Source organism: Elgaria multicarinata, chromosome 4, assembly GCF_023053635.1.
Source record: "Elgaria multicarinata webbii isolate HBS135686 ecotype San Diego chromosome 4, rElgMul1.1.pri, whole genome shotgun sequence".
Taxonomy (NCBI): domain Eukaryota; kingdom Metazoa; phylum Chordata; class Lepidosauria; order Squamata; family Anguidae; genus Elgaria; species Elgaria multicarinata.
The window spans coordinates 23,818,065-23,837,085 of record NC_086174.1 but is presented as its reverse complement, the minus strand read 5'-3'; the positions used below and the strand labels follow the sequence as shown (position 1 = coordinate 23,837,085).

Here is a 19,021-nt window from a genome sequence, read left to right as displayed (position 1 = left end):
TTCCCCCAACCTATTACATTAGCCTGTCCCCCAACATGGCACCTGCCAGGTGTGCTGGGACTACAGCTCCCACCATCCCCAGCCAGCACAGCCAAAGGTCCTGTTGGCTGTGGGTGATGGGAGTTGTAGTCCGACCCGTCTAGCTGGTGTAGGGGCGGCTGTATTAAGCACACTATAAAAAAAGCGTATCTATGAGACAGAAGCTTTCCATTTAACAAAGGAATATTCTGAAGGAAATGCCAACCCATTCGGTATTATGTCAAGTCACTAGATTTCTATAAGGCACATTTCAAGTTGTGCTCTACAGTTCTTCGAGCATAATGCAGCAGCATTTACAGTACTTACATTGCATAAAGACATATAGCCCAAAAAGTTTTGCAAAGGGAGTGGGGAGACATTTAGCAAGGATTCTAGCTAAACATCTGAATTAAAGAAGAATTTCCAATTAAAAACAAGTTTCGCTCAAACACCACAATAAGCATAATGTTGCAAAAATGCACAGAAAAAAAGTTGTACTGTGTGCAATGCAGCTTAATCCGCGGTAAATGTGCAGATGATTACAGACCTAGGGATCCTGCCGCCCCTTACGTTAAGGCTACATACATTAAGGCTACATACAGGCACTGCAACTCAGCTAGCACCCACCAGGTAGAAAAGGGTTCCATGCACCCATCCTGAGGTAGACGAGGAACCATGCATCCAAATGCATAGTGCGTGAGTGGTTCCTCCCCTCCATGCAGTTGTAGGGCTGTGGGCACATATCCCAGCCTGAAAATTGGCAGTCGAGCCTGGATTTTCTGTAGGCCCTTTCTCTACTTGGGTCTCCAGAGGCAGAGCTCCAGCAGTTGTGAGGGCAGAGTTGCATTGGGGCTACTACTGTGCAGACGTTGGACTTCAAGCTCTATTGTCCCTGACGATTGGCCCTACTGATCTGGAGACCGAAAGTTGCAAGCCACTTGGGCAAGAGGGGGTGGCGGGGAGGGGAGCAGAAATCGTGTAATGCGGCGGCGATCTTCCTTGGTGCCCTCCAGATGTGTTGGGACTCCAACTCCCTAAGCCTGGCTGGGGGATGCTGGGAGTTGAAGTCCAACCCATCTGGCTGGCATCAAGTTGGGGAAGGCTGTCTGATGGGCAAATCGACATCACAGACATGCAGCACAATCCAATATATTTTACCTGGAAGTCCAAGTGAGTTCAAAGGGGTTTACTCCTGAGTAAGTGTGCAAAGCAGAACAGTCATTCATTTCCCCCAGACTCCCAGGGAATTGTAGCATGATTGTAACATAGATATATATTCTAATGACATCCATGAGAAGGACTAGCATTTGTAGTCTTTTAAAAATAGTGCTTAGGGGAAGGGGGCGTGGCAAATTGGGGAAGGCCAGATTTGGCCCATAGGCCGGAAGTTTTGCACCCCTGATCTAGCCCCAAAATGCGCATTTAAAAAAAATGTGCATTTCAAAGTGCACTGTAAAAAACAAAATAGACATTTTTGAATGTGATCGCAAATTTGGGGATTTGCGAACATTTCACGAAAAGCAGCACTCCTGCTCACATTCTGTGAACAGAACATGTCCGCACGATTTGTGAACAGAAACTAAATTCTCGTACACCCCTAAGCTAGAGTGCCTGGTTTCTTTTCTATAAAATGGAGCCAGGTGCTTGCATTGCCAAGTGAATGTTTAACAACATTCTAAGGTGTTACCCGGAAGTGAGAACAAAGCTGTGATGCAGTTCTTGCTTTCTTTTTCCCCCCTTTACTACACAGGCTCTGGAAAAACTGGCTCACATAAGGCAATTACATTTTAGCAATTGGTTTTTAGTGTGGCATCCAAACCCACACAGAGCCACAAGCTGCTGCCGTTTAATTCTTGATCAAGGTGAGAAATTCCTCCCTGGTTTTTGGATCTTCCCGCAAGACTCCCAGCATGGCACTGGTGACGGTTCTGCTGCTCATTTTCTGAACTCCCCTCATGACCATGCACATGTGCCTGGCAAGAACATTCAAAGAGGTATTTTCAGTCTCAGAAGGTCAGCGGAATAAGCTAGTAATATGTATGCCAAAATAGCAGCCACATTGCAAACAGCAATGGAGAACCCAAATATGTCTACGTAAAAGTAAGACCATCCAAAGTTGGGGTGTCCTCATCCTGGTTGGCACCGCTCCCACACACACATTAGGATTCTTCTGCCCAAGACATGCTCAAAACCACAACACAGTTGGTGTATCCCAATCTCAGTTGTCTTAAAGTTGTCTTAGAATCGTAGAATAGTAGAGTTGGAAGGGGCCAATAAGGCCATCGAGTTCAACCCCCTGCTCAGTGCAGGAATCTACCTTAAAGCGTACCTGTCCAGCTGCCTCTTGAATGCCTCTAGTGTGGGAGAGCCCATGACCTCTATACATAATTGGTTCCATTGCCGTTCTGCTCTAACAGTCAGGAAGTTTTTCCTGATGTCCAGCCGGAATCTGGCTCCCTGTAACTTGAGCCCATTATTCCGTGTCCTGCACTCTGGGAGGATCGAGAAGAGATCCTGGCCCTCCTCTGTGTGACAACCTTTCAAGTCTTTGAAGAGTGCTATCATGTCTCCCCTCAGTCTTGTCTTCTCCAGAATAAACATGCCCAGTTCTTTCAGCCTCTCCTCTTCCTTTATACTTTTTGGGTGTCCTTCCTCCCCATGGAATGGAGCTGTGGAGGCATCCATTTTGAGGTGGGCGACAGGAGGAGGGTGAGGAGAGAACGGAGCTCCTTATATCTTCCCCACTGACAATCCCACCCATCTATTTCCACCAACCCCAGGGAAAACTAGGAGGAATTTTCATCCAATGCTGGCTGGGGAATGCTGGGAGCTGTGGGGCTTTTTTCTGTCTAAACATGAGCAGGATTGCACCCTAAATTGAATAAAGAATAGCGAACTTACGACGCTTCGATGACGACAGCTACACCAACAGGTTTCAGAACTTCAGTAATTGCCAAGGCAATCTGCTTGGTAAGGCGCTCCTGGACTAGAAAAAGAAGTGGGGGAAGGCATGGTCTTGAATCAGCGGCTCACTGCATTTTAAGGAGAAGGAGTACTATTTTCAGACTTGAGTAAGTTAAGTCTGGGCTGAAAGTTCTCAGCTGAATTTGGAGGACCTTTCACAGGCAAAGGGGAGGGGAAAAACTGCCTCCCCCTGGTGAATCTGGGGCAACCTTTTGTGTTGGACTGCAGCTCCCATCATTCCCAGCCAGCATGAATGATAGGACTTGTAGTCCAAAACATCTGGAGGGCGCCAGCTGTGAACGGATGATTTGGGGCATGGGAAGCAATGGCCACTAGTTGCTCCCCTAAGGCTCTTCCCAGCTGACAGCCACCATCTTAGTTTTCCCTGAATGCCCTGGAAGGACATGATGACATGGCATGGTAACATCCCAAGGGGCATTCTGTGGATTAAAAAAGGGACACTCTACTGGCTGCTGCCATTTGCCCCACTTGAATTTCCCGGGGAACAACAGGACGTAGCATCATTTTGGGATATTCAAGGGAAACTAAAATGGTGGTTGTCAGGCAGGAGTAGAACTATTGAGTTTTACTTAGGGTGACCATATGAAAAGGAGGGCAGGGCTCCTATATCTTTAACAGTTGTCTTGAAAAGGGAATTTCAGCAGGCATCATATGGAGAACCTGGTGAAATTCCCTCTTCATCACAACAGTTAAAGCTGCAGGAGCTATACTAGAGTGACCAGATTTAAAAGAAAGCAGGGCACCTGCAGCTTTAACTGTTGCAATGAAGAGGAAATTTACCCAGGTTCTTTATATACAAATGACAGCTGCTGAAATTCCCTTTTCAATACAACTTAAAGATACAGGAGCCCTGCCCTCCTTTTCATATGGTCACCCTATTTTACTATTCCACCCCCACCCCACACAATAGCCCTCCAAATAATTTTCCCTCTGAGGAGCCCAGCTCCTGTTTTCTGGATGTCCATGGTCTCCTTCCTAATTAGGAAGCAAGCTAAGAAGAGGGACAAGCACCAAGACACAACAGGAAAGCCAATTCAGAGGGAGGGCAAATCAGAAGTGATTGAAACAATGATCCCACAACAGAGATTCAGCAAGTGCAATGAATCAGGCTGAGACCCATAGGAGCATTAAACCAGGTGTAGGCAGCCTTCACTTTTTGGGGATCTACCCTGACTCTTACTAGAATAGCAAGGCCCACTGACCAGAGCCAGAAGCAAAATAGTGGCTCTGGGTTGTGTGGGGTGGGGGGATACATACACTTCATTTTACATGAGAATCCTGAGGTCCAACAGCCAGAACCAAGTGCAAAATAATGACTCAGAATGGTGAACATAGAATCGAGGAACAATGCTCCCTTACAGCACATGCTGAGCCTATGAATTGGTTTTCAGTACTAGAACTGAGCTCACAATCCTTTCATATACAAACACACTCCAGGATTTCCCTTTTCTTCCTTTCAACAACCTAATGGGAGGTTGTTCTCTGCTATCTTTTTTTTTAAAGTGTATCTAATACCCTGCAAATCATCCAGAGAAGGTTCCCCAACCTGATGCCTTCCAGATGTGTTGGGACTGCAACTGCCATCATTCCCAGCCAGCGTGGCCAATAATAACCAAGAGAATTACCAGCGCATCCCAATTTGTCCTCTACCCGATCCAGCTTTAAAACATTTAAGTAATTTATTTCTCACAGCAGGGCACACTGTTCAGGAATTCACATCTTAGAGCAGCTGGACCCCATCTGATGCCCCCACCCCAGATTATAACTCCCAGAATTCCTGACCATATTGCCCTGCTGCCTGGGGTTAATGGGAGTTGAAGTCCAAAACATCTGGAAGGCAGCAAGTTGAGGGGGGCTGTGGTAGAGTGACTCTTAGAGGAGACATCGGAGTGAACCATAGGAGGTAACAAGCAAGCCGAGTAGCAGAAAGGGTACAAACCTTGAAGCCTTCGGCTAAACATTTCAACAATTCTGGATGGAGAAAAGAGGGACACAGTAAGAAGGAGATAAACAGCAGGGCCTTAAAACGAAGTCAGCCACCTTGCACAGCAGAATAGCAATTGTTAACATAACTGCAGGATGGGAAGAGGTGAGCTTGTTTATTGGCAATCCCAAACTGCAGCTGAGAAGCCTGTACCTCAGGCTGGGGAATGTATGGCCCTACGGATGTTCTTGGACTGCAACTCCCATTATCCTTCACCATCGGCCATGCTGGCTATGGAAGATGGGATTTGTAGTTCAACAACATTTGGAGAACTGCACATTTGCCACCCCTGCCTCACATATGCCTCATTGGCATCCTACTTCGAAAGAAGTGATATAACTTCTTTTGAGTGTTGAGGCTCCAATTCCACTGGCATCCCCTCAAGCTCCTCCCAGCTGGTGGCTGCCATTTTAGTTCCCCCAGAATTCCCTGAAACAGCACTATGTCATCACCATGCCACCTGACATAACAAAATGTGGACCTGGGCAAGGCACAGCAAACAAAAATACACTTCCCTTTACTTCATCAACTTGTTGCAAAACATAGAATGAGGATACTCCCCTGTATACTGTCCTTTCATAGGAACATAAGAAGAGCCCTGGTGGATCAGACCAAGGGTCTATCTAGTCCAGCACTCTGTTCACACAGTGGCCAGCCAGCTGTTGACCCTGGACCCAGAGGATGCTCAGGAGACAAATGTGATCAAAGCAGAAATAATCCCACCATCCACAGTAACATCCCACAGGATGTACAAGGTTGTTCCCAACAGGAAATCTAACCTCTGATTTTACAAATAAGTAAATGACCAGTGATGTACATAAATGGATTTAAAAACATAAGAGCTTTGTCGGATCAGACCAAAGTTCAATCTAGTCCAACAACCTGTTTCACAATGCAGCCAACCAGATGCCTGCAGGAAACTCACAAGCTGGACATGAGTACAGCGACACACACACACCCATGTTCCCCAGCAGTTGTTGTACATAAGCATATTGTCTCTGATACTGGAGATAACATATAGCCATCGTGACTAATAGCCATTGATCGCTGTATTCTCCAGGAATTTGTCTAATCCCCTTTAAAATCATCCAAGTTGGTGGCTGTTGCTATAGTTTATGCCATAGTTTAGCTATGTAATACATCATCAAGTACTTCCTTTTATCTGGCCACCACTACACCTTGTGGCAGTGAGTTCCATGAGTTAATTATAAGAATGTAAAATGAATAATACGAACCTTGCAAGTTTGCTTAAGCCAACCACTTTCTTCCTTGGTAAGTATCCAATGTGCACCTGCATATATGTTCAAGAGACAAAGGACGATTAAAATACATGTTCAAAATTGTGATTCACATGATGGCCTTTATGTCATTTTATTTATGTATTTATTTATTTATTACATTTCTATACCGCCCAATAGCCGGAGCTCTCTGGGCGGTTCATCTCGCCATGATTTCCCCTGAGTCGTGCTGCACAAATGTGGGACGTAGTAGGACTTTTTTACTGTCTAAACATTGCACGGGATTGCTCCCTTCATGAATTATCTTTCCTCAACATGGTGTCCTCCAGATGTATTGAACTGCAAACTCCCATTGTTCCCAGACAGGACAAACCGAGAGTGGCTGGCTGGGGATGCTGGGAGTTGTAGTCCATCCCATCTGGAGGATACCAAGTTGGAGAGGGATGTCCTAGCCACTAAAACTGCAGTTCTGAATCCTGGATAACATCCCACTTACTTCAAAGGGAATTAGGGATTTGCGTTGGTTTCAGCACCACAGTCTGCCTGTCTCATTGGACTCTAAGGGCAAGTACAATCGAAAGAACCTTCTTCCCAAAGCACTTGGGAATCCTTCCTTGAATCCCAAAACAATTCAACCTCTATTGCTTTTATTAAGATGAGCTTCTCTGGGGATTCTTGGTGGCCTTAGAGGCAAAATTTGTCACCTCAGAAAGAAACCAACAAGGTATTAAATCTAACCAAACAAAAAACAGTTCCTCGCTTTTGTTGGGATGCCTGCAGCTCACTACAATCCAGTGAGTAGAGCGGACTAGAAGTCATCCAAAGAACTCTGAACTACAGAGAATTTGTAGCTTCCTAGACAAGGGCCTTATCCCAAGTCAGACTTCTGGTCCATCTGGCTCAGGGCCAAAACAGGCATTGGGCCTATTCACATGATCACGGTGGGGATAGGGAGGTAGGGGGACTACACTGAAGGGAGCGCTAAGAAAACCACAATGTGCATGATGCTCACACAACCACGCAGAGCAGCATGGTTTCCTCACCCATCCCTGCACCGTGGTTCCTTCATTGTGCTTCCACGGCTGTGGATCCCTGCGGCCACCGCTGCAGGAATCAGGACATTAGGGTGACCATATGAAAAGGAGGACAGGGCTCCCGTATAGGAAAGAGTGGCCAGATACAAGAGAGGGCAGGGCTCCTGCAGCTTTAACTGCATACAAAGGACACCTGCTGAAATTCCCTTTTTTAAACAACTGTTAATGATACAGGAGCCCCATCCTCCTTTCCCTATGGTCACCCCACAGGTCACGGCAGCCAGCTGGAGCCATGCGATGGTGACCACAGGATTTGGCCATGCGTGCTAGAGAGTCACTGGAAGTTCCCATGGTCACCACTTTTCTTTTTTTTCAACAGAATGCTGGGATTTATCCAAGGAACACCCCTCACACAACACAGTACGCCACTCTGTGGGCCCTTACCCCCACTGCAGAGGGTGGGTACTTGAGTGGGTACTTTATTGATCATGGGGTGGAGGATGCCTGTCACTCCTGAACGTGAGCCATTAGCGTTAAGTGTGGATCCAGCCAGTACTTTAAATATGTGTCTGGCAACTATGTCTTCTACATTTTTTCATTTTTACCCTGAAGTTACTCTAAAGAAGGCCTGATTCAGATGTTAAAAGACCCCTTACCACTACTCCCACACATGCATGCTAGGTTTGCAATCCAGATTGGGTCCCCTGTATCTACACTAGAGTAAAAATGAAAAAAAGACAAAGATGTAAAGGTCTGTTTTGATGCCCCGTATTGGACTACAGTTCTCATCACCACCAACCAGAATGGTCATGGTTGCTGGGGATGACCTGAGTTACTGTCAAACACATCTGGAGGGCACCAGGCTGGGGGAAGGCTGGTCTATGCTGACAAACTGCAGCCTCCCCAGGGTTTTAGACAGAAGACTTTCATAGCCCTACCTGTAAATGATTGAAGCTGGAGCTTTCTGCATCCACGGCAAAAACATGGGCTCTACCACTGAATGATGGTTCTTTCCACTAATTCTTAGAATTCCCCAGGGTGCCCTTCTCCTTGGAGGATGCAGCACAAGGAGTATTGAGGCCCATTTCCCAATGAGAGGGACGTTTTATAGTCTATGGGGTACTTCAGGACAGCCAACTGGATTCTGCCCAGCCAAACTTCTGGGCCTGCTTGTGATGAAGCCATGGCTGGTGGTGGTGGTAGTGGTGGTGGTGAGGTTTTCCCCAGTCTCAAACATCCCAAATCCTGACCCCCATCCATTTGGGCCGAGGACACTGGCTCAGACCATCAAATATGTCAGGCGGTCAATACCTTGCCAAAGAAAGGTACCAAGTGATGTTCACAAAGGGAGAACATATCAATGTCCTTCACAATCACCATCTCATCATGGTCCTCGTCAAAAACCGCATCATTGAGTATATCTGAAAATAATAATAATAATAATAATAATAATAATAACAACAACAACAACAACGTTATTTCTTACCCGCCTCACCGTTTGGATACAACAATAAGTATAAATACATAAAATTGATTAAAAACATAATACACATTATTAAAATATCCTAAAATCCCACTGGGTAGGCCTTCCAGAAGAGAAAATAATACTATTATTTTAATAATAATAAAATAAAAGACAACATGGAAGCTATTCATAGAAGATGGAATGGGGAAGGAAAGTTTTTTTTCCATCCAGCTCAATTCTTGAATATTATAGGGTGACTTTGGCATTACACCCCACAAGTCAGTTCCCAAATGTATATCTGCAGTTTGTAAGTCTGTGGTTTTTAGAATGTTGGCCTGAGTGGGTGGAGTTAGAATGTCTGGGGAGGGGGAGGAGTGATATATAAGGGAATGATTGAGGGGATTGGGGGAGATTTTTTAGGTACTCTTAGAGTCTTTAGCGCTCTCTGTGTTTAGAGTACTTGGGTCTGGAGAATTTGAGGTTGGGTGTAGAGAGTGGTGTCTTTGGAGTGTGGTGTGCACATAGTTAATGTATATTAAACAATACTGATAATAAAGAAAGCTCAAGAGTGATTGTATGAGTGAAAGGAAAGCGCGTATGTGAATGGGTGAAAGGATTGGATGAAAGGTTTCAAAAAGGTTTTTAAAGGTTTTATTTTAAACAATAATTCACCTCAGCACATATAACTCACAGTGTATTATTTTATTATTGAAATCCTTCTCCATTTAACCCCTTTCTCCACATAGTTTGGAGGAAGGTGGTTTTTATCCCTCGCCTCAGGCATGTCAAGCGGTGGTGCTTGGCTTGAGCAGGGAGTAGTGTTCTGGTGTTCAGAGCCTGTGTCGTGGCAGTGACCATATGGAAAGGAGTATCTTTAACAGCTGTGTAGAAAAGGGAATTTTAGCAGGTGCTGCATGCATACAAATTACACTTTTGTATCTGGCCAAGAAGGTAGGGCTCCTGCAACTTTGTGGTGAAGAGGAAATTTCACCAGGTGCTGCATGCAAAAGAAATGACACCTGCTGGAATTTCTTTTCTATACAACTGTTAAAGATCCAGGAGCCCTGTCCTCCTTTCTATATGGTCACCCTAGATAAACTATTACTCCCATTATCCCTCATCACTGGCCAGATTGATTGAGGCTGATGGGAAGTGAAGTCCAACAACATCTGGTTCAAATACCCTTATAACAAGGACTGTATTTCTATGTTAAAAGGTGGACATGGAGGTCCAGCATGCCATATGTAAGTAAACATTCAGCTTCCACTGAGCTATAAACCTTGTTCATTCATACAACAGCTCCCCCATCCCCAAATCCCAGCTGGTGCTGAATGAAAGCATTATAGAAATAATCTGGTAGCCCTGGAACAAGGCAATGGTTTAAAAGGATTTCTAATCAACCTGCTCCAATCTGGGCAGCAATTAAAGAAAGGAAATGAGAAGCTGATTACTATAATCAGAGATTAATGTCGTACTGAAATGAAATGGCCAGAAGAATTTATGTTTACTGTGTCCCAAGAGGGTCAATGGTAAAGGATTGAGATATAAAGTAGCTAAAGTGATATTACTTGCTGGGTCAATTGTATTGGAAAGAATGCACACCTTTTTTTTTTAGTTTTATCATTAAGGGAAATTCTATGGAATTGATGTACCTGATGAGTTGTATTACTATTGTATTATCTACACTATCAGGTAGTAACCATCAGAATACAACAATGAGGGGGGAAAGCAGATTTTGTATTTTGCTATCTACTGAAAGAAATATGACGTTTCTGCTTGCTTGTTTGTTTAGGTACCCATGTCTATCTATGAAGCCTATTCTCATCTTAATTTACCCTTCTCCAACCTAGTGCCCTCCAGATGTGTCGGACTATAATTCCCAACATCCACAGCCAGCCACACCAAAAGCGGGGCACAAAAAATCACCCCATTTTGTGAATTTTTGAGGGAGGGGGCTTCAATCAAGTGACATCACCATGCAGCCAATTCCGATCAAGCTACATAAACATTGCCATCACATCCCCTGTTGACTAGAATCAGTCCTTTCACAATTCCCAGGAAGAAATATCATTGAAGCAGCAGCTAAGCGGGGGGTGGGGGGGGAATGGCAGTGAACAAGAACACACACAAAGGAAAACAACTGTGTAATTTAGGGCTTTCTCAGGAACTATTTCTGCCTATCCAAACCAGTATTTTTATTTCCCAAAATAAAACAATACAACATTTGGCACAGTCCTATTTGCTTCAATTAGGAAAGAAATGTCCATGGCTGAAAAAGGTTGTACACCAAGACCCAAGTCCAATCTGTTTTCTCTTGTCCAAAAGTACCCAATTTAAGAAGGGAGAGATGGAGATCTGACTCTTCTTGCAGCTGACATGGAGAGAACCATCACAGCTGCCTCTCCAAAGTTGGAGAATTGACTTTGGAGATGGGATAAAGGGGGCATTCCAGTGGGTGGGGAGGGGAGGAGGCTAGGCTACAATTTATCCTGAGCTTCCTTCCCTCCTCCTCCTCCAAAGTGTCTTCACTAGATGGGCTAAAAAGCCCCTCAGGTGAAAATACAGACCCTGCCGAATGCAGTCTGGCAGGGCACAGGAATCTCAGTGGCCACCGGTTTTGGGGCTTCTGAGCAACGAGGGTGCAGTCCGTAGGATTGCATCCTTAAGTGAGGGACTGCAGCTCAGTGGTAGGAAATCTGCTTTCCCTACAGATGATTTCAAGTGACACTGGCTTCTCCAGTTAAAAAGGATCAGGTAGCAGGTGATGGGGAAAGACCTCCTCCACCCTGAAACCCTGGAGAGCTTCTGTCCATCAGAGGAGGAAAAACTGAGCTACATGGACCAGCAGTCTGAGCTTTTATAAGGCATGTTCCTAAGTGTAAACCCACATAAAGATTCAAATACTAAATTTAGAGGAAGGGCATAAAATTGATTCCCAGCATAATATCACTTGATTTCTGGTTGGACAGGATACAAAATCATACCCTTATTCCATTCATTCATTACAAATCATTTCACACTTCCTTGCTTCTGTAATCATGAACACCAACATGACTCTCATGTGGCTTTCAGTCTGGGCTAAAAAGCACGTTGTGAGCCAGGGTCAGACAGAAGGAGAACATAAGAAGAGCCATGCTGGAACAGACCAAAGATCTAGCATTCTGTTCCCAAACTCGCCAACCAGTTACCTAAGGGAAGCCCACAAGAGGACATGAGTGCAATATAGTTGAGAACATGACACACTTGCAGTCTCCTGAATTACAACTACTAAGCTCTAAACAGTTTGAGACCAAAATATTTGAAGGACCGCCTTAATAATAATAAGACTATCTTACTTTGGACATGTAATGAGAAAAATGACTCATTAGGAAAAAACAATAATGCTAGGAAAAGCAGAGTGTAGAAAGAAGAGAGGAAGACCAAACAAGAGATGGATTGACTCCATGAAGGAAGATGTGGACAAGAAGTTACAAGATCTGAAGAGCATGGTTTACAACAGATGCAACTGGAGGTCGCTGAATCGTAGGTCCATTTGAAGGCACATAACTAACTAACTAACTAACTTACTTGCAGTTGTACAGATATGCATAGTGGTTTATTGGAAAACCCAACATAAGAACATAAGAAGAACCATGCTGGATGAGACCAAGGTCCATCTAGCCCAGCATTCTGTTCAGAGTGGCCAACCGGATACCTACAGGAAGCCAACAAGTAGGACTTGGAGACGATGACACCATCCCACTTGTGTTCCCTAGCAACTGGTATTCAGACACATGCTCCATCCGATCCTGGAGGTATATGCAGCCATCAACTGGTAGCCATTGATAGCCTTATCATCATCATCATCATTATTATTATTATTATTATTATTATTATTATTTATATAGCACCATCAATGTACATGGTGCTGTACAGAGTAAAACAATACAATAGCAAAACCCTGCCACATAGGCTTACATTCTAATAAAATCATAATAAAACAATAAGAAGGGGAAAACTAACAGTATAAAAGTCAGATCAAAATCAAGTTTTAAAAGCTTTAGAAAAAAGAAAAGTTTTTAGCTGAGCTTTAAAAGCTGCGATTGAACTTGTAGTTCGCAAATGTTCTGGAAGAGCGTTCCAGGCATGCTGGAACGCTCTTGTACAAATGTACAAATCCTCTGTACATTTGTCTATTTCCCTTTTCAAGTTGTCCATGTTGGCAGCCACCGCAATTACATCTTGTGGTAGTGAATTCCATAGTTCAGCCTTCCCTGTCCTGGTGCCCTCCAGATGTTTTGGACTGCATTTCCCATTAGCCCCAGCTACCACATCCAATGGTCAGGGATTATGGGAGTTGTGGTCCAAAAGGATACCAGTTTGGGAAAGACAGACTTTGCTTAACTAGGCACTGTGTGAAGAAGTATTTCCTTTTAACTCTCTGGAATTTTCAGCATCATTGGACAATCCTGTGTTCTAGTATTAGAGAGAGGAAGAAAAACTTCCCTCTGTCCACTTTCTCCACACCATGCATAATTTGATCCATCTCGATCATGTCCCTCCGCCCTTTTCTTCGCTTTTTCTTAAATTTAAAGGCCTAAAATGTTAAGTCTCTTCTTCACTGATCATTTTGGTTGCCCTTCTTTGTAGCTTTTCCAGCTCTACAATACCAGTTTTGAGTTGCAGCAAGCAGAAGTGTACACAGTGTGGTCAGAAGAAATACAATATTGGCAGTTTTGTTTTCAATTCCTGTTTGTAATGATACCTAAATCACCTTTTTCACAACCGACATGGTTTATTTATCCCATGGTTTGATGGTCTACCCAGGGTTTGCTTGGTAGATGATTGAACAAACCATGGTTTGTTTGTCTGTTTTCAATTCCTAGGTTGTTTGTTTCTTTCCTCCTTCACCCCTCCCTCCCTGTATCCCAAAATGTTTTTGCAGCACTGTAGTACTGGCATGTAGAGAAGCTGGGTTTTTCTTTTACCACAAAGTAACAACCCATGAACAAACCCAGGTTCTGGTTTCACACATAACAGCAACCCACAGTTTAAATAATCCAGAATTTACAACCCAACAACAAGCCATGGGTTCTCTTTCTGGGTTGCTTTCTTAAAGAACTTAATTTATTTTTTGATAAGTTATTTTAGAAATCAGTTCATAGCTGTTTATTACTTTTGGAACAATTTTGAAGATAAGGTACAACCATACAGGTTCCCCCCCCCATGTTGTGATTATGAGGAGGGGTGGTTTTTTGTTTGTTTTTAAATGTCGTTTTAGATGTCATTTTTCTTTCTCCAGTATCCCAAGTATGTTATCTTTTTTCTTATGTATATTTTTTGCAATATTGCACATTATTGGGAAAAAAATCTTGCTTGCCTAAAACCCAGGAATAGTTCCTGAAGTTTCCGATTTGGTAGAAATGGACAAACGGATGGGTGCTATTCACAGATGTATTAGATCTCATCATTTGACAAATAAAGTTGCAATCCTATACACATGTACCTAGGAGTAAATTCCACTGAACTCAACAGGACATAGGATTTTGTTGTAAATAGACATGTTATTTTTTTTTATTGGAATCAGCACTTTGTAAATATAAACTTAGATGGGAACATTTTTTTTTCTTATTGTATTTGCTCTTTAAGTGGGGGAAATGTTCCACTTTAGCTGGATCATCCCTTTCCCTCTTAAAAAAAGTAAGTCCATCAAATATTGGCAAAGGGAGAGGGGGTGCAAAGAAAAAAACCTGAACTGTGCTCAATTTAAGCTCCAATGCCAGGGTGGTGGTGAATCCACTCCGGTTTCAATCAGAATGCTAAAGGAGCTATGCAAGGTTCAGAAAGCACCTTGGATAGCTCCTTTAGTGTTTTGATTGGTCCTAGCCAAAACCCGGAGTGGATTTGTTGCCACACTGGCTTTGGAGCCAGCAGCCTCCACTGAGTGTGCTATATAAATGCTAGATAGTAGTAGTAGACGTTTTGAATTGATTTCCATAAGTAAAATAAAATGCAAGACTTTAGTTTCTTGCAAGGCTCTTCTTGAGGAACAAATGAAAGCCAGAAGGTGAACTGGGGGAAAAGGTTTAAAATTAAGTTTACACATCAGTGTGTGCCCAGTCCTCTTTACCTGGATTTAAGGAAGTTCCATTGAGTTCAACTGGAGCTTCTATCCCCTAAATGTAAATCTTTCAGTTAGTTCTGGCAAATTCTGTCTTAAGAAACAACCTTGAGAACACCAAAGATCCTTCAAGGTAGCTTGAACAACAGGTGATATTTCATACGCAAATAATAGGCTCAAGAAATCTTCCATATTTTTTTTAATCCAGTATGACTGGATATTTTAGTTAAAAACAGTTATGCCTTACAAATTCCAAAATCCACATTAGTGTGTAATACCTTTGTTAAGCCAGTTCACCCAAAATTTGCAAGCTTTTGATATTTCCAGGTCTCTTGATCAGGCAAGATGTTACAAAAAGCAGGTGTGGTGTGGAGTGGTAGGGATGGCTTGATGCTGAAGTCATGATGCCTGCATAGTCAGAGTTGTAAGACACACAACCCCCAACCTCTTTTTTCTAAAATCTTGCCTGATGAAGAGATCTGGGGGCTGTCTTCATGGTGATGGCGCTGAGTTGGCACCGTGTTCCCCCTAAACCCCGTGGTTTCGCTTACGCGGGGTGGCGTCAGGTAATCCCCAAGCCAAGAAAGAAGTGCGGGATTTCCAGTAGACATCTGACCCCCCCCCTCTTCGTGGCTTCCAGCGACCAATCACTGCTCGCCATCCACTAGGACCACCCCCCCATATCAGCCATGGAGCGAGGTCAAAGAGTGGAAGTGCAGGGGTGACCTCAGTCCAACTGAAAAAGCCGGGGTAAGCACCCGACTTTTCTACAGCCCAGCTTCATGGAAAAGCCCCGCAGTGACTGCAAATCTGTGGCTGCCTCATATAACTGACGCAGCCACAGATCCGCAGCCATCATCAGGCTTTGAGCGCGTACAGACAGCCCCCTGGAAAGTTTGCACATTGCCATGGCCTAATAAAGGTTTTGTACTAATATGGATTGTGGAATACTTCATATGGCCAACAGAGCGGCCTTTATTTTTGGATTTATATATTTACAGTATATAAATACTGTAAATAAAAAAATAAATAAAGGCAGTAGTTGGGCGGATGCACTTTTTGATGATGGAGTGAGGTGATTTGTTTGTTTGTTTTATTTATTTTAAGTTCATGGATTGGAGGCCTGGGAAAGGGGGAACGGGGAAGACTCACCTTCAACGGTTTCTTGGTAGCCTTTGGTGAGAAACTGCATGGCTCTGGCCGCCCTACGAGGTGTGAGCAGAAGCCCTTGCCTGCCCGGGTCCTCGCCCAGCCCTTGCAGGATGGTGGCGTAGGCGGTCTCCAAAGCGGGCAACCCGTCCCTCTCTTCCTCGCCGGGTTCCCCATCCCGGCTGCCCCTCTCCTCCAGCGGGGGATGGCGGTGGCGCTTGCTCAGTGCCTGCCGCCGCGTCTCGCCGCCGCCGCCGCTTTGCAGCTCGCCCAAGCCCTTGAGGAGGTGGCCGGGAAGCAAGTCGCCGTTCTGGTAGCAGGGCAAATCCCGCTCCGGGGGCTCCATCGCCAAGCACGTGCGACGGGGGCCGCGCGCAAAGAGGACGCAAAGGCTGGGGTGAAGGTGCGCGGCCGGCGAGAGGGGGGCTCCGGCGCGACTGCAGCTGGCCGGAGAGGTCTAGCCGAGCGACCGGGCAATTTGGGCCTGGGGCGCCCGCCGCTGACGGCGCGTGGTCCGGAGCGGCTCCTCTTGCGGGCACGTGGCCGAGAGTCCCGAGGGCGCTGGCTTGCTGCCGGGGAGGCTGCGCCACCTTCTGCCGGCGTGCAACGGATTGCTGACCTGGGGAGGGGGCGGCAAAGCCAGGAAGGGGGAAGCGAGGGACACTGGCGGCTTCTCCGTCTCCTGCAGCTTGCAAGTGGCGCGCCACCGGCCGCCCCGCCCCGTCGAGCCCGAGGATGCAGGAGGCGGCCTGGCCGGGCCATGTGCTATTTATCAGGGCGCTCGGCCTCCCCCACCCCCGTCGGGAGGCGACGTCTTGGGACTGTCAGCTGGGCGAGCTTCACTGAGGCGCCCTTTGTCACCTGGAGGGACCCCCCCTCCCCGCTCCGGCTCGCCGTAATCGGAGGAGATAAGCCTGGGACGCGAGCGTTAGTCACGGCGCCCGCGGGCAAGGCGCGCAAGGCTGTGCCGTCCAGGCCCAGCGTCGCAATATCCCCGGGTCTGGGGGGAAAGCACGGTGGAGGCTGGTGGCTCCGATTTTAGTGGGGCTGTGATTGGATTCTGGGTATTACTCAGAACCAGCACTACGGTTCTAAAAGACCGTAGTGCTGAACCCGATTTGGGTCTAGGGTCCAGCACCTTGGATAGCTCCTTTAGAGTTTGGACTGTTTCTGACCAAAACCCGAATTCAGTCACAGCCCCACTAAAATCGAAGGCACCAGCCTCCACTATGAAAGCCTGAACGGCCCCAGTGCCAAAGCAGTGGGCTGTGGTGGAGACACCTGTGAACAATATTTTAGAACTGAAACCTTTCAATAAATATGTTACGGTGGTATCCGATGTTAATCCTATGTAGAGTAGACTTATTGAAATGAATGAGACTTAAGTTAGTTACAAATAAATTTCCATTCATTTCAATGGGTCTACTCTACAAAGGACTAATGGATAGTACTGTATATACTAGCAGTGCAGGATGACCCACCATCCCCCCAAGCCTTCCACAGGCTAGATGACGTGAAGTGGGCATGGTCACACCTGCCTAGGGTGACCGTATGAAAAGGAGGCTGGTGCCTTCGATTTTAGTGGGGCTGTGACTGAATTCGGGTTTTCGTCAGAACCAGTCCAAACTCTAAAGGAGCTATACAAGGTGCTGAACCCTAGACCCACATCAAGTTCAGCACTCCTTTATCTTTAACACTTGAATAGAAAAGGGAATTCCAGCAGCTGTCATTTGTATGCATATAGCACCTGGTGAAATTCCCTCTTCATCACAACAATTAAAGGTGCAGAAGCCCTGCCCTCTTTTGTATTTGGTCACCCTAGTATAGCTCCTGCCACTTTAACTGTTGTGATGAAGAGGGAATTTCATCCAGAACAAAAGAGTTCAACCAGGTGCTCCATTAGGCTAATGTTTTATTGCACGTTCGTTACTGGCGCTCACAGATTTTAACAAGTCCCTTTCATGACGTTGCCTGCCTCCCACGTGCCTCACATCCCTTACAGCCTTCTTCGCGTGACCAAAAAAATCCCAGTAAGTCCAACTTATTTTTAAAGAGGGAAGTTGCCATTATCTACTGCTGTGTGCAGGAGAAGCAGCGAAATCAAACTGGCCCACTGAATAGGACACATGCACACTGTTTACTTCCTCTTTCAAAAGAGGAAGTAATGAGGGACAAACGTGCGGGTGGAGAAGCAACGGTAAGCAAATGCAGTTTCCCCCTGTGTGATGACACTCTAAATTCACCCGTCACACATGGCTGGATGGGAGTGATGCAGTAAGCTATGAACCTTCCACAGAAAACTGTACCCATTCTGGGCAAAAAATTGCATTCCACATTTCAGTACCCATTGCAGGCAATAAATAGTATTCCTGAAAAATGGCCCAGAGCACTAACCTCCAAGTGAGCCAAACAAACCAATTATAGGCTTAGGGTTTTAACATTAGTCACAATTAACATGTCTAGATGGGAGTGATGCAATAAGCCACAAAACTTTCACTGAATCCATATTCTGGTACCCATTTTTTAGGCAATAAATGGTATTCCAGAAAATGGCACAGAATGCCAAGTTCTGAGCTAGTCAAACCAACCAAATTCTCCGGTCATAGTCTGGCTTGTACTCCATCCACAATATTCCTCCCTTTATCTGCACCCTGCCTTAATTTTCCAAATCTCCAAGCCCAAAGGTGTTGCCTACTCAATCCACAGCGGTGCTGGCTATAGATACATGCAACGCATAAGCGTGCACAAGGGGTGTGCTGGGTGTGTCCAGGCACACCCTAATGGCTCAAACAATAACCACTGAATTGAGTGGGCCATTGAGTAGGGATCCAGAGGGGGCTCCGCTGCCACCCCCCCAACAGCATACCGTTGCAGGAAGGAAACACTCTGCTGGGAGCCACACTTCAAAGAGAGCAAGAGGAGGAGTCCCGAAGGCTAATATCGCCTTGTAAGCCCCTCCTTCAGCCAGTGTCACCACAAAACCCCACCAATGTTGGGGCTTGAGGAGCACTTCATAAACCCACCCACCCACCCCCATCTGCAATGGCC

The 19,021-nt window shown here is 45.5% G+C and overlaps 1 protein-coding gene across 1 annotated transcript; it reads right to left on the bottom strand.

Annotated features, from left to right (window-relative positions):
• Positions 1 to 1,632: 1,632 nt before the first annotated feature.
• Positions 1,633 to 16,321, bottom strand: LOC134398291 (GTP cyclohydrolase 1-like). The gene is made up of 6 exons (XM_063125549.1): positions 15,977 to 16,321; positions 8,571 to 8,680; positions 6,223 to 6,278; positions 4,943 to 4,974; positions 2,920 to 3,004; positions 1,633 to 1,991 (listed from the first exon to the last, which is right to left on the bottom strand). Exons 1-6 carry the CDS (start codon positions 16,317 to 16,319, stop codon positions 1,865 to 1,867), a joined length of 753 nt encoding a protein of 250 aa, XP_062981619.1. The 5' UTR covers positions 16,320 to 16,321; the 3' UTR covers positions 1,633 to 1,864.
• Positions 16,322 to 19,021: the final 2,700 nt, after the last annotated feature.

Bases quoted from the DNA above. Each gene is read 5' to 3' on its own strand.
- LOC134398291 (XM_063125549.1), bottom strand. From the start codon at position 16,319: ATGGAGCCCCCGGAGCGGGATTTGCCCTGCTACCAGAACGGCGACTTG. The intron at 8,681-15,976 runs GTGAGTCTTCCC...TATTATTTTCAG, and splicing joins CTACCAAGAAACCGTTGAAG to ATATACTCAATGATGCGGTT. The intron at 4,975-6,222 runs GTTCGTATTATT...TTCTCCATCCAG, and splicing joins GGCTTAAGCAAACTTGCAAG to AATTGTTGAAATGTTTAGCC.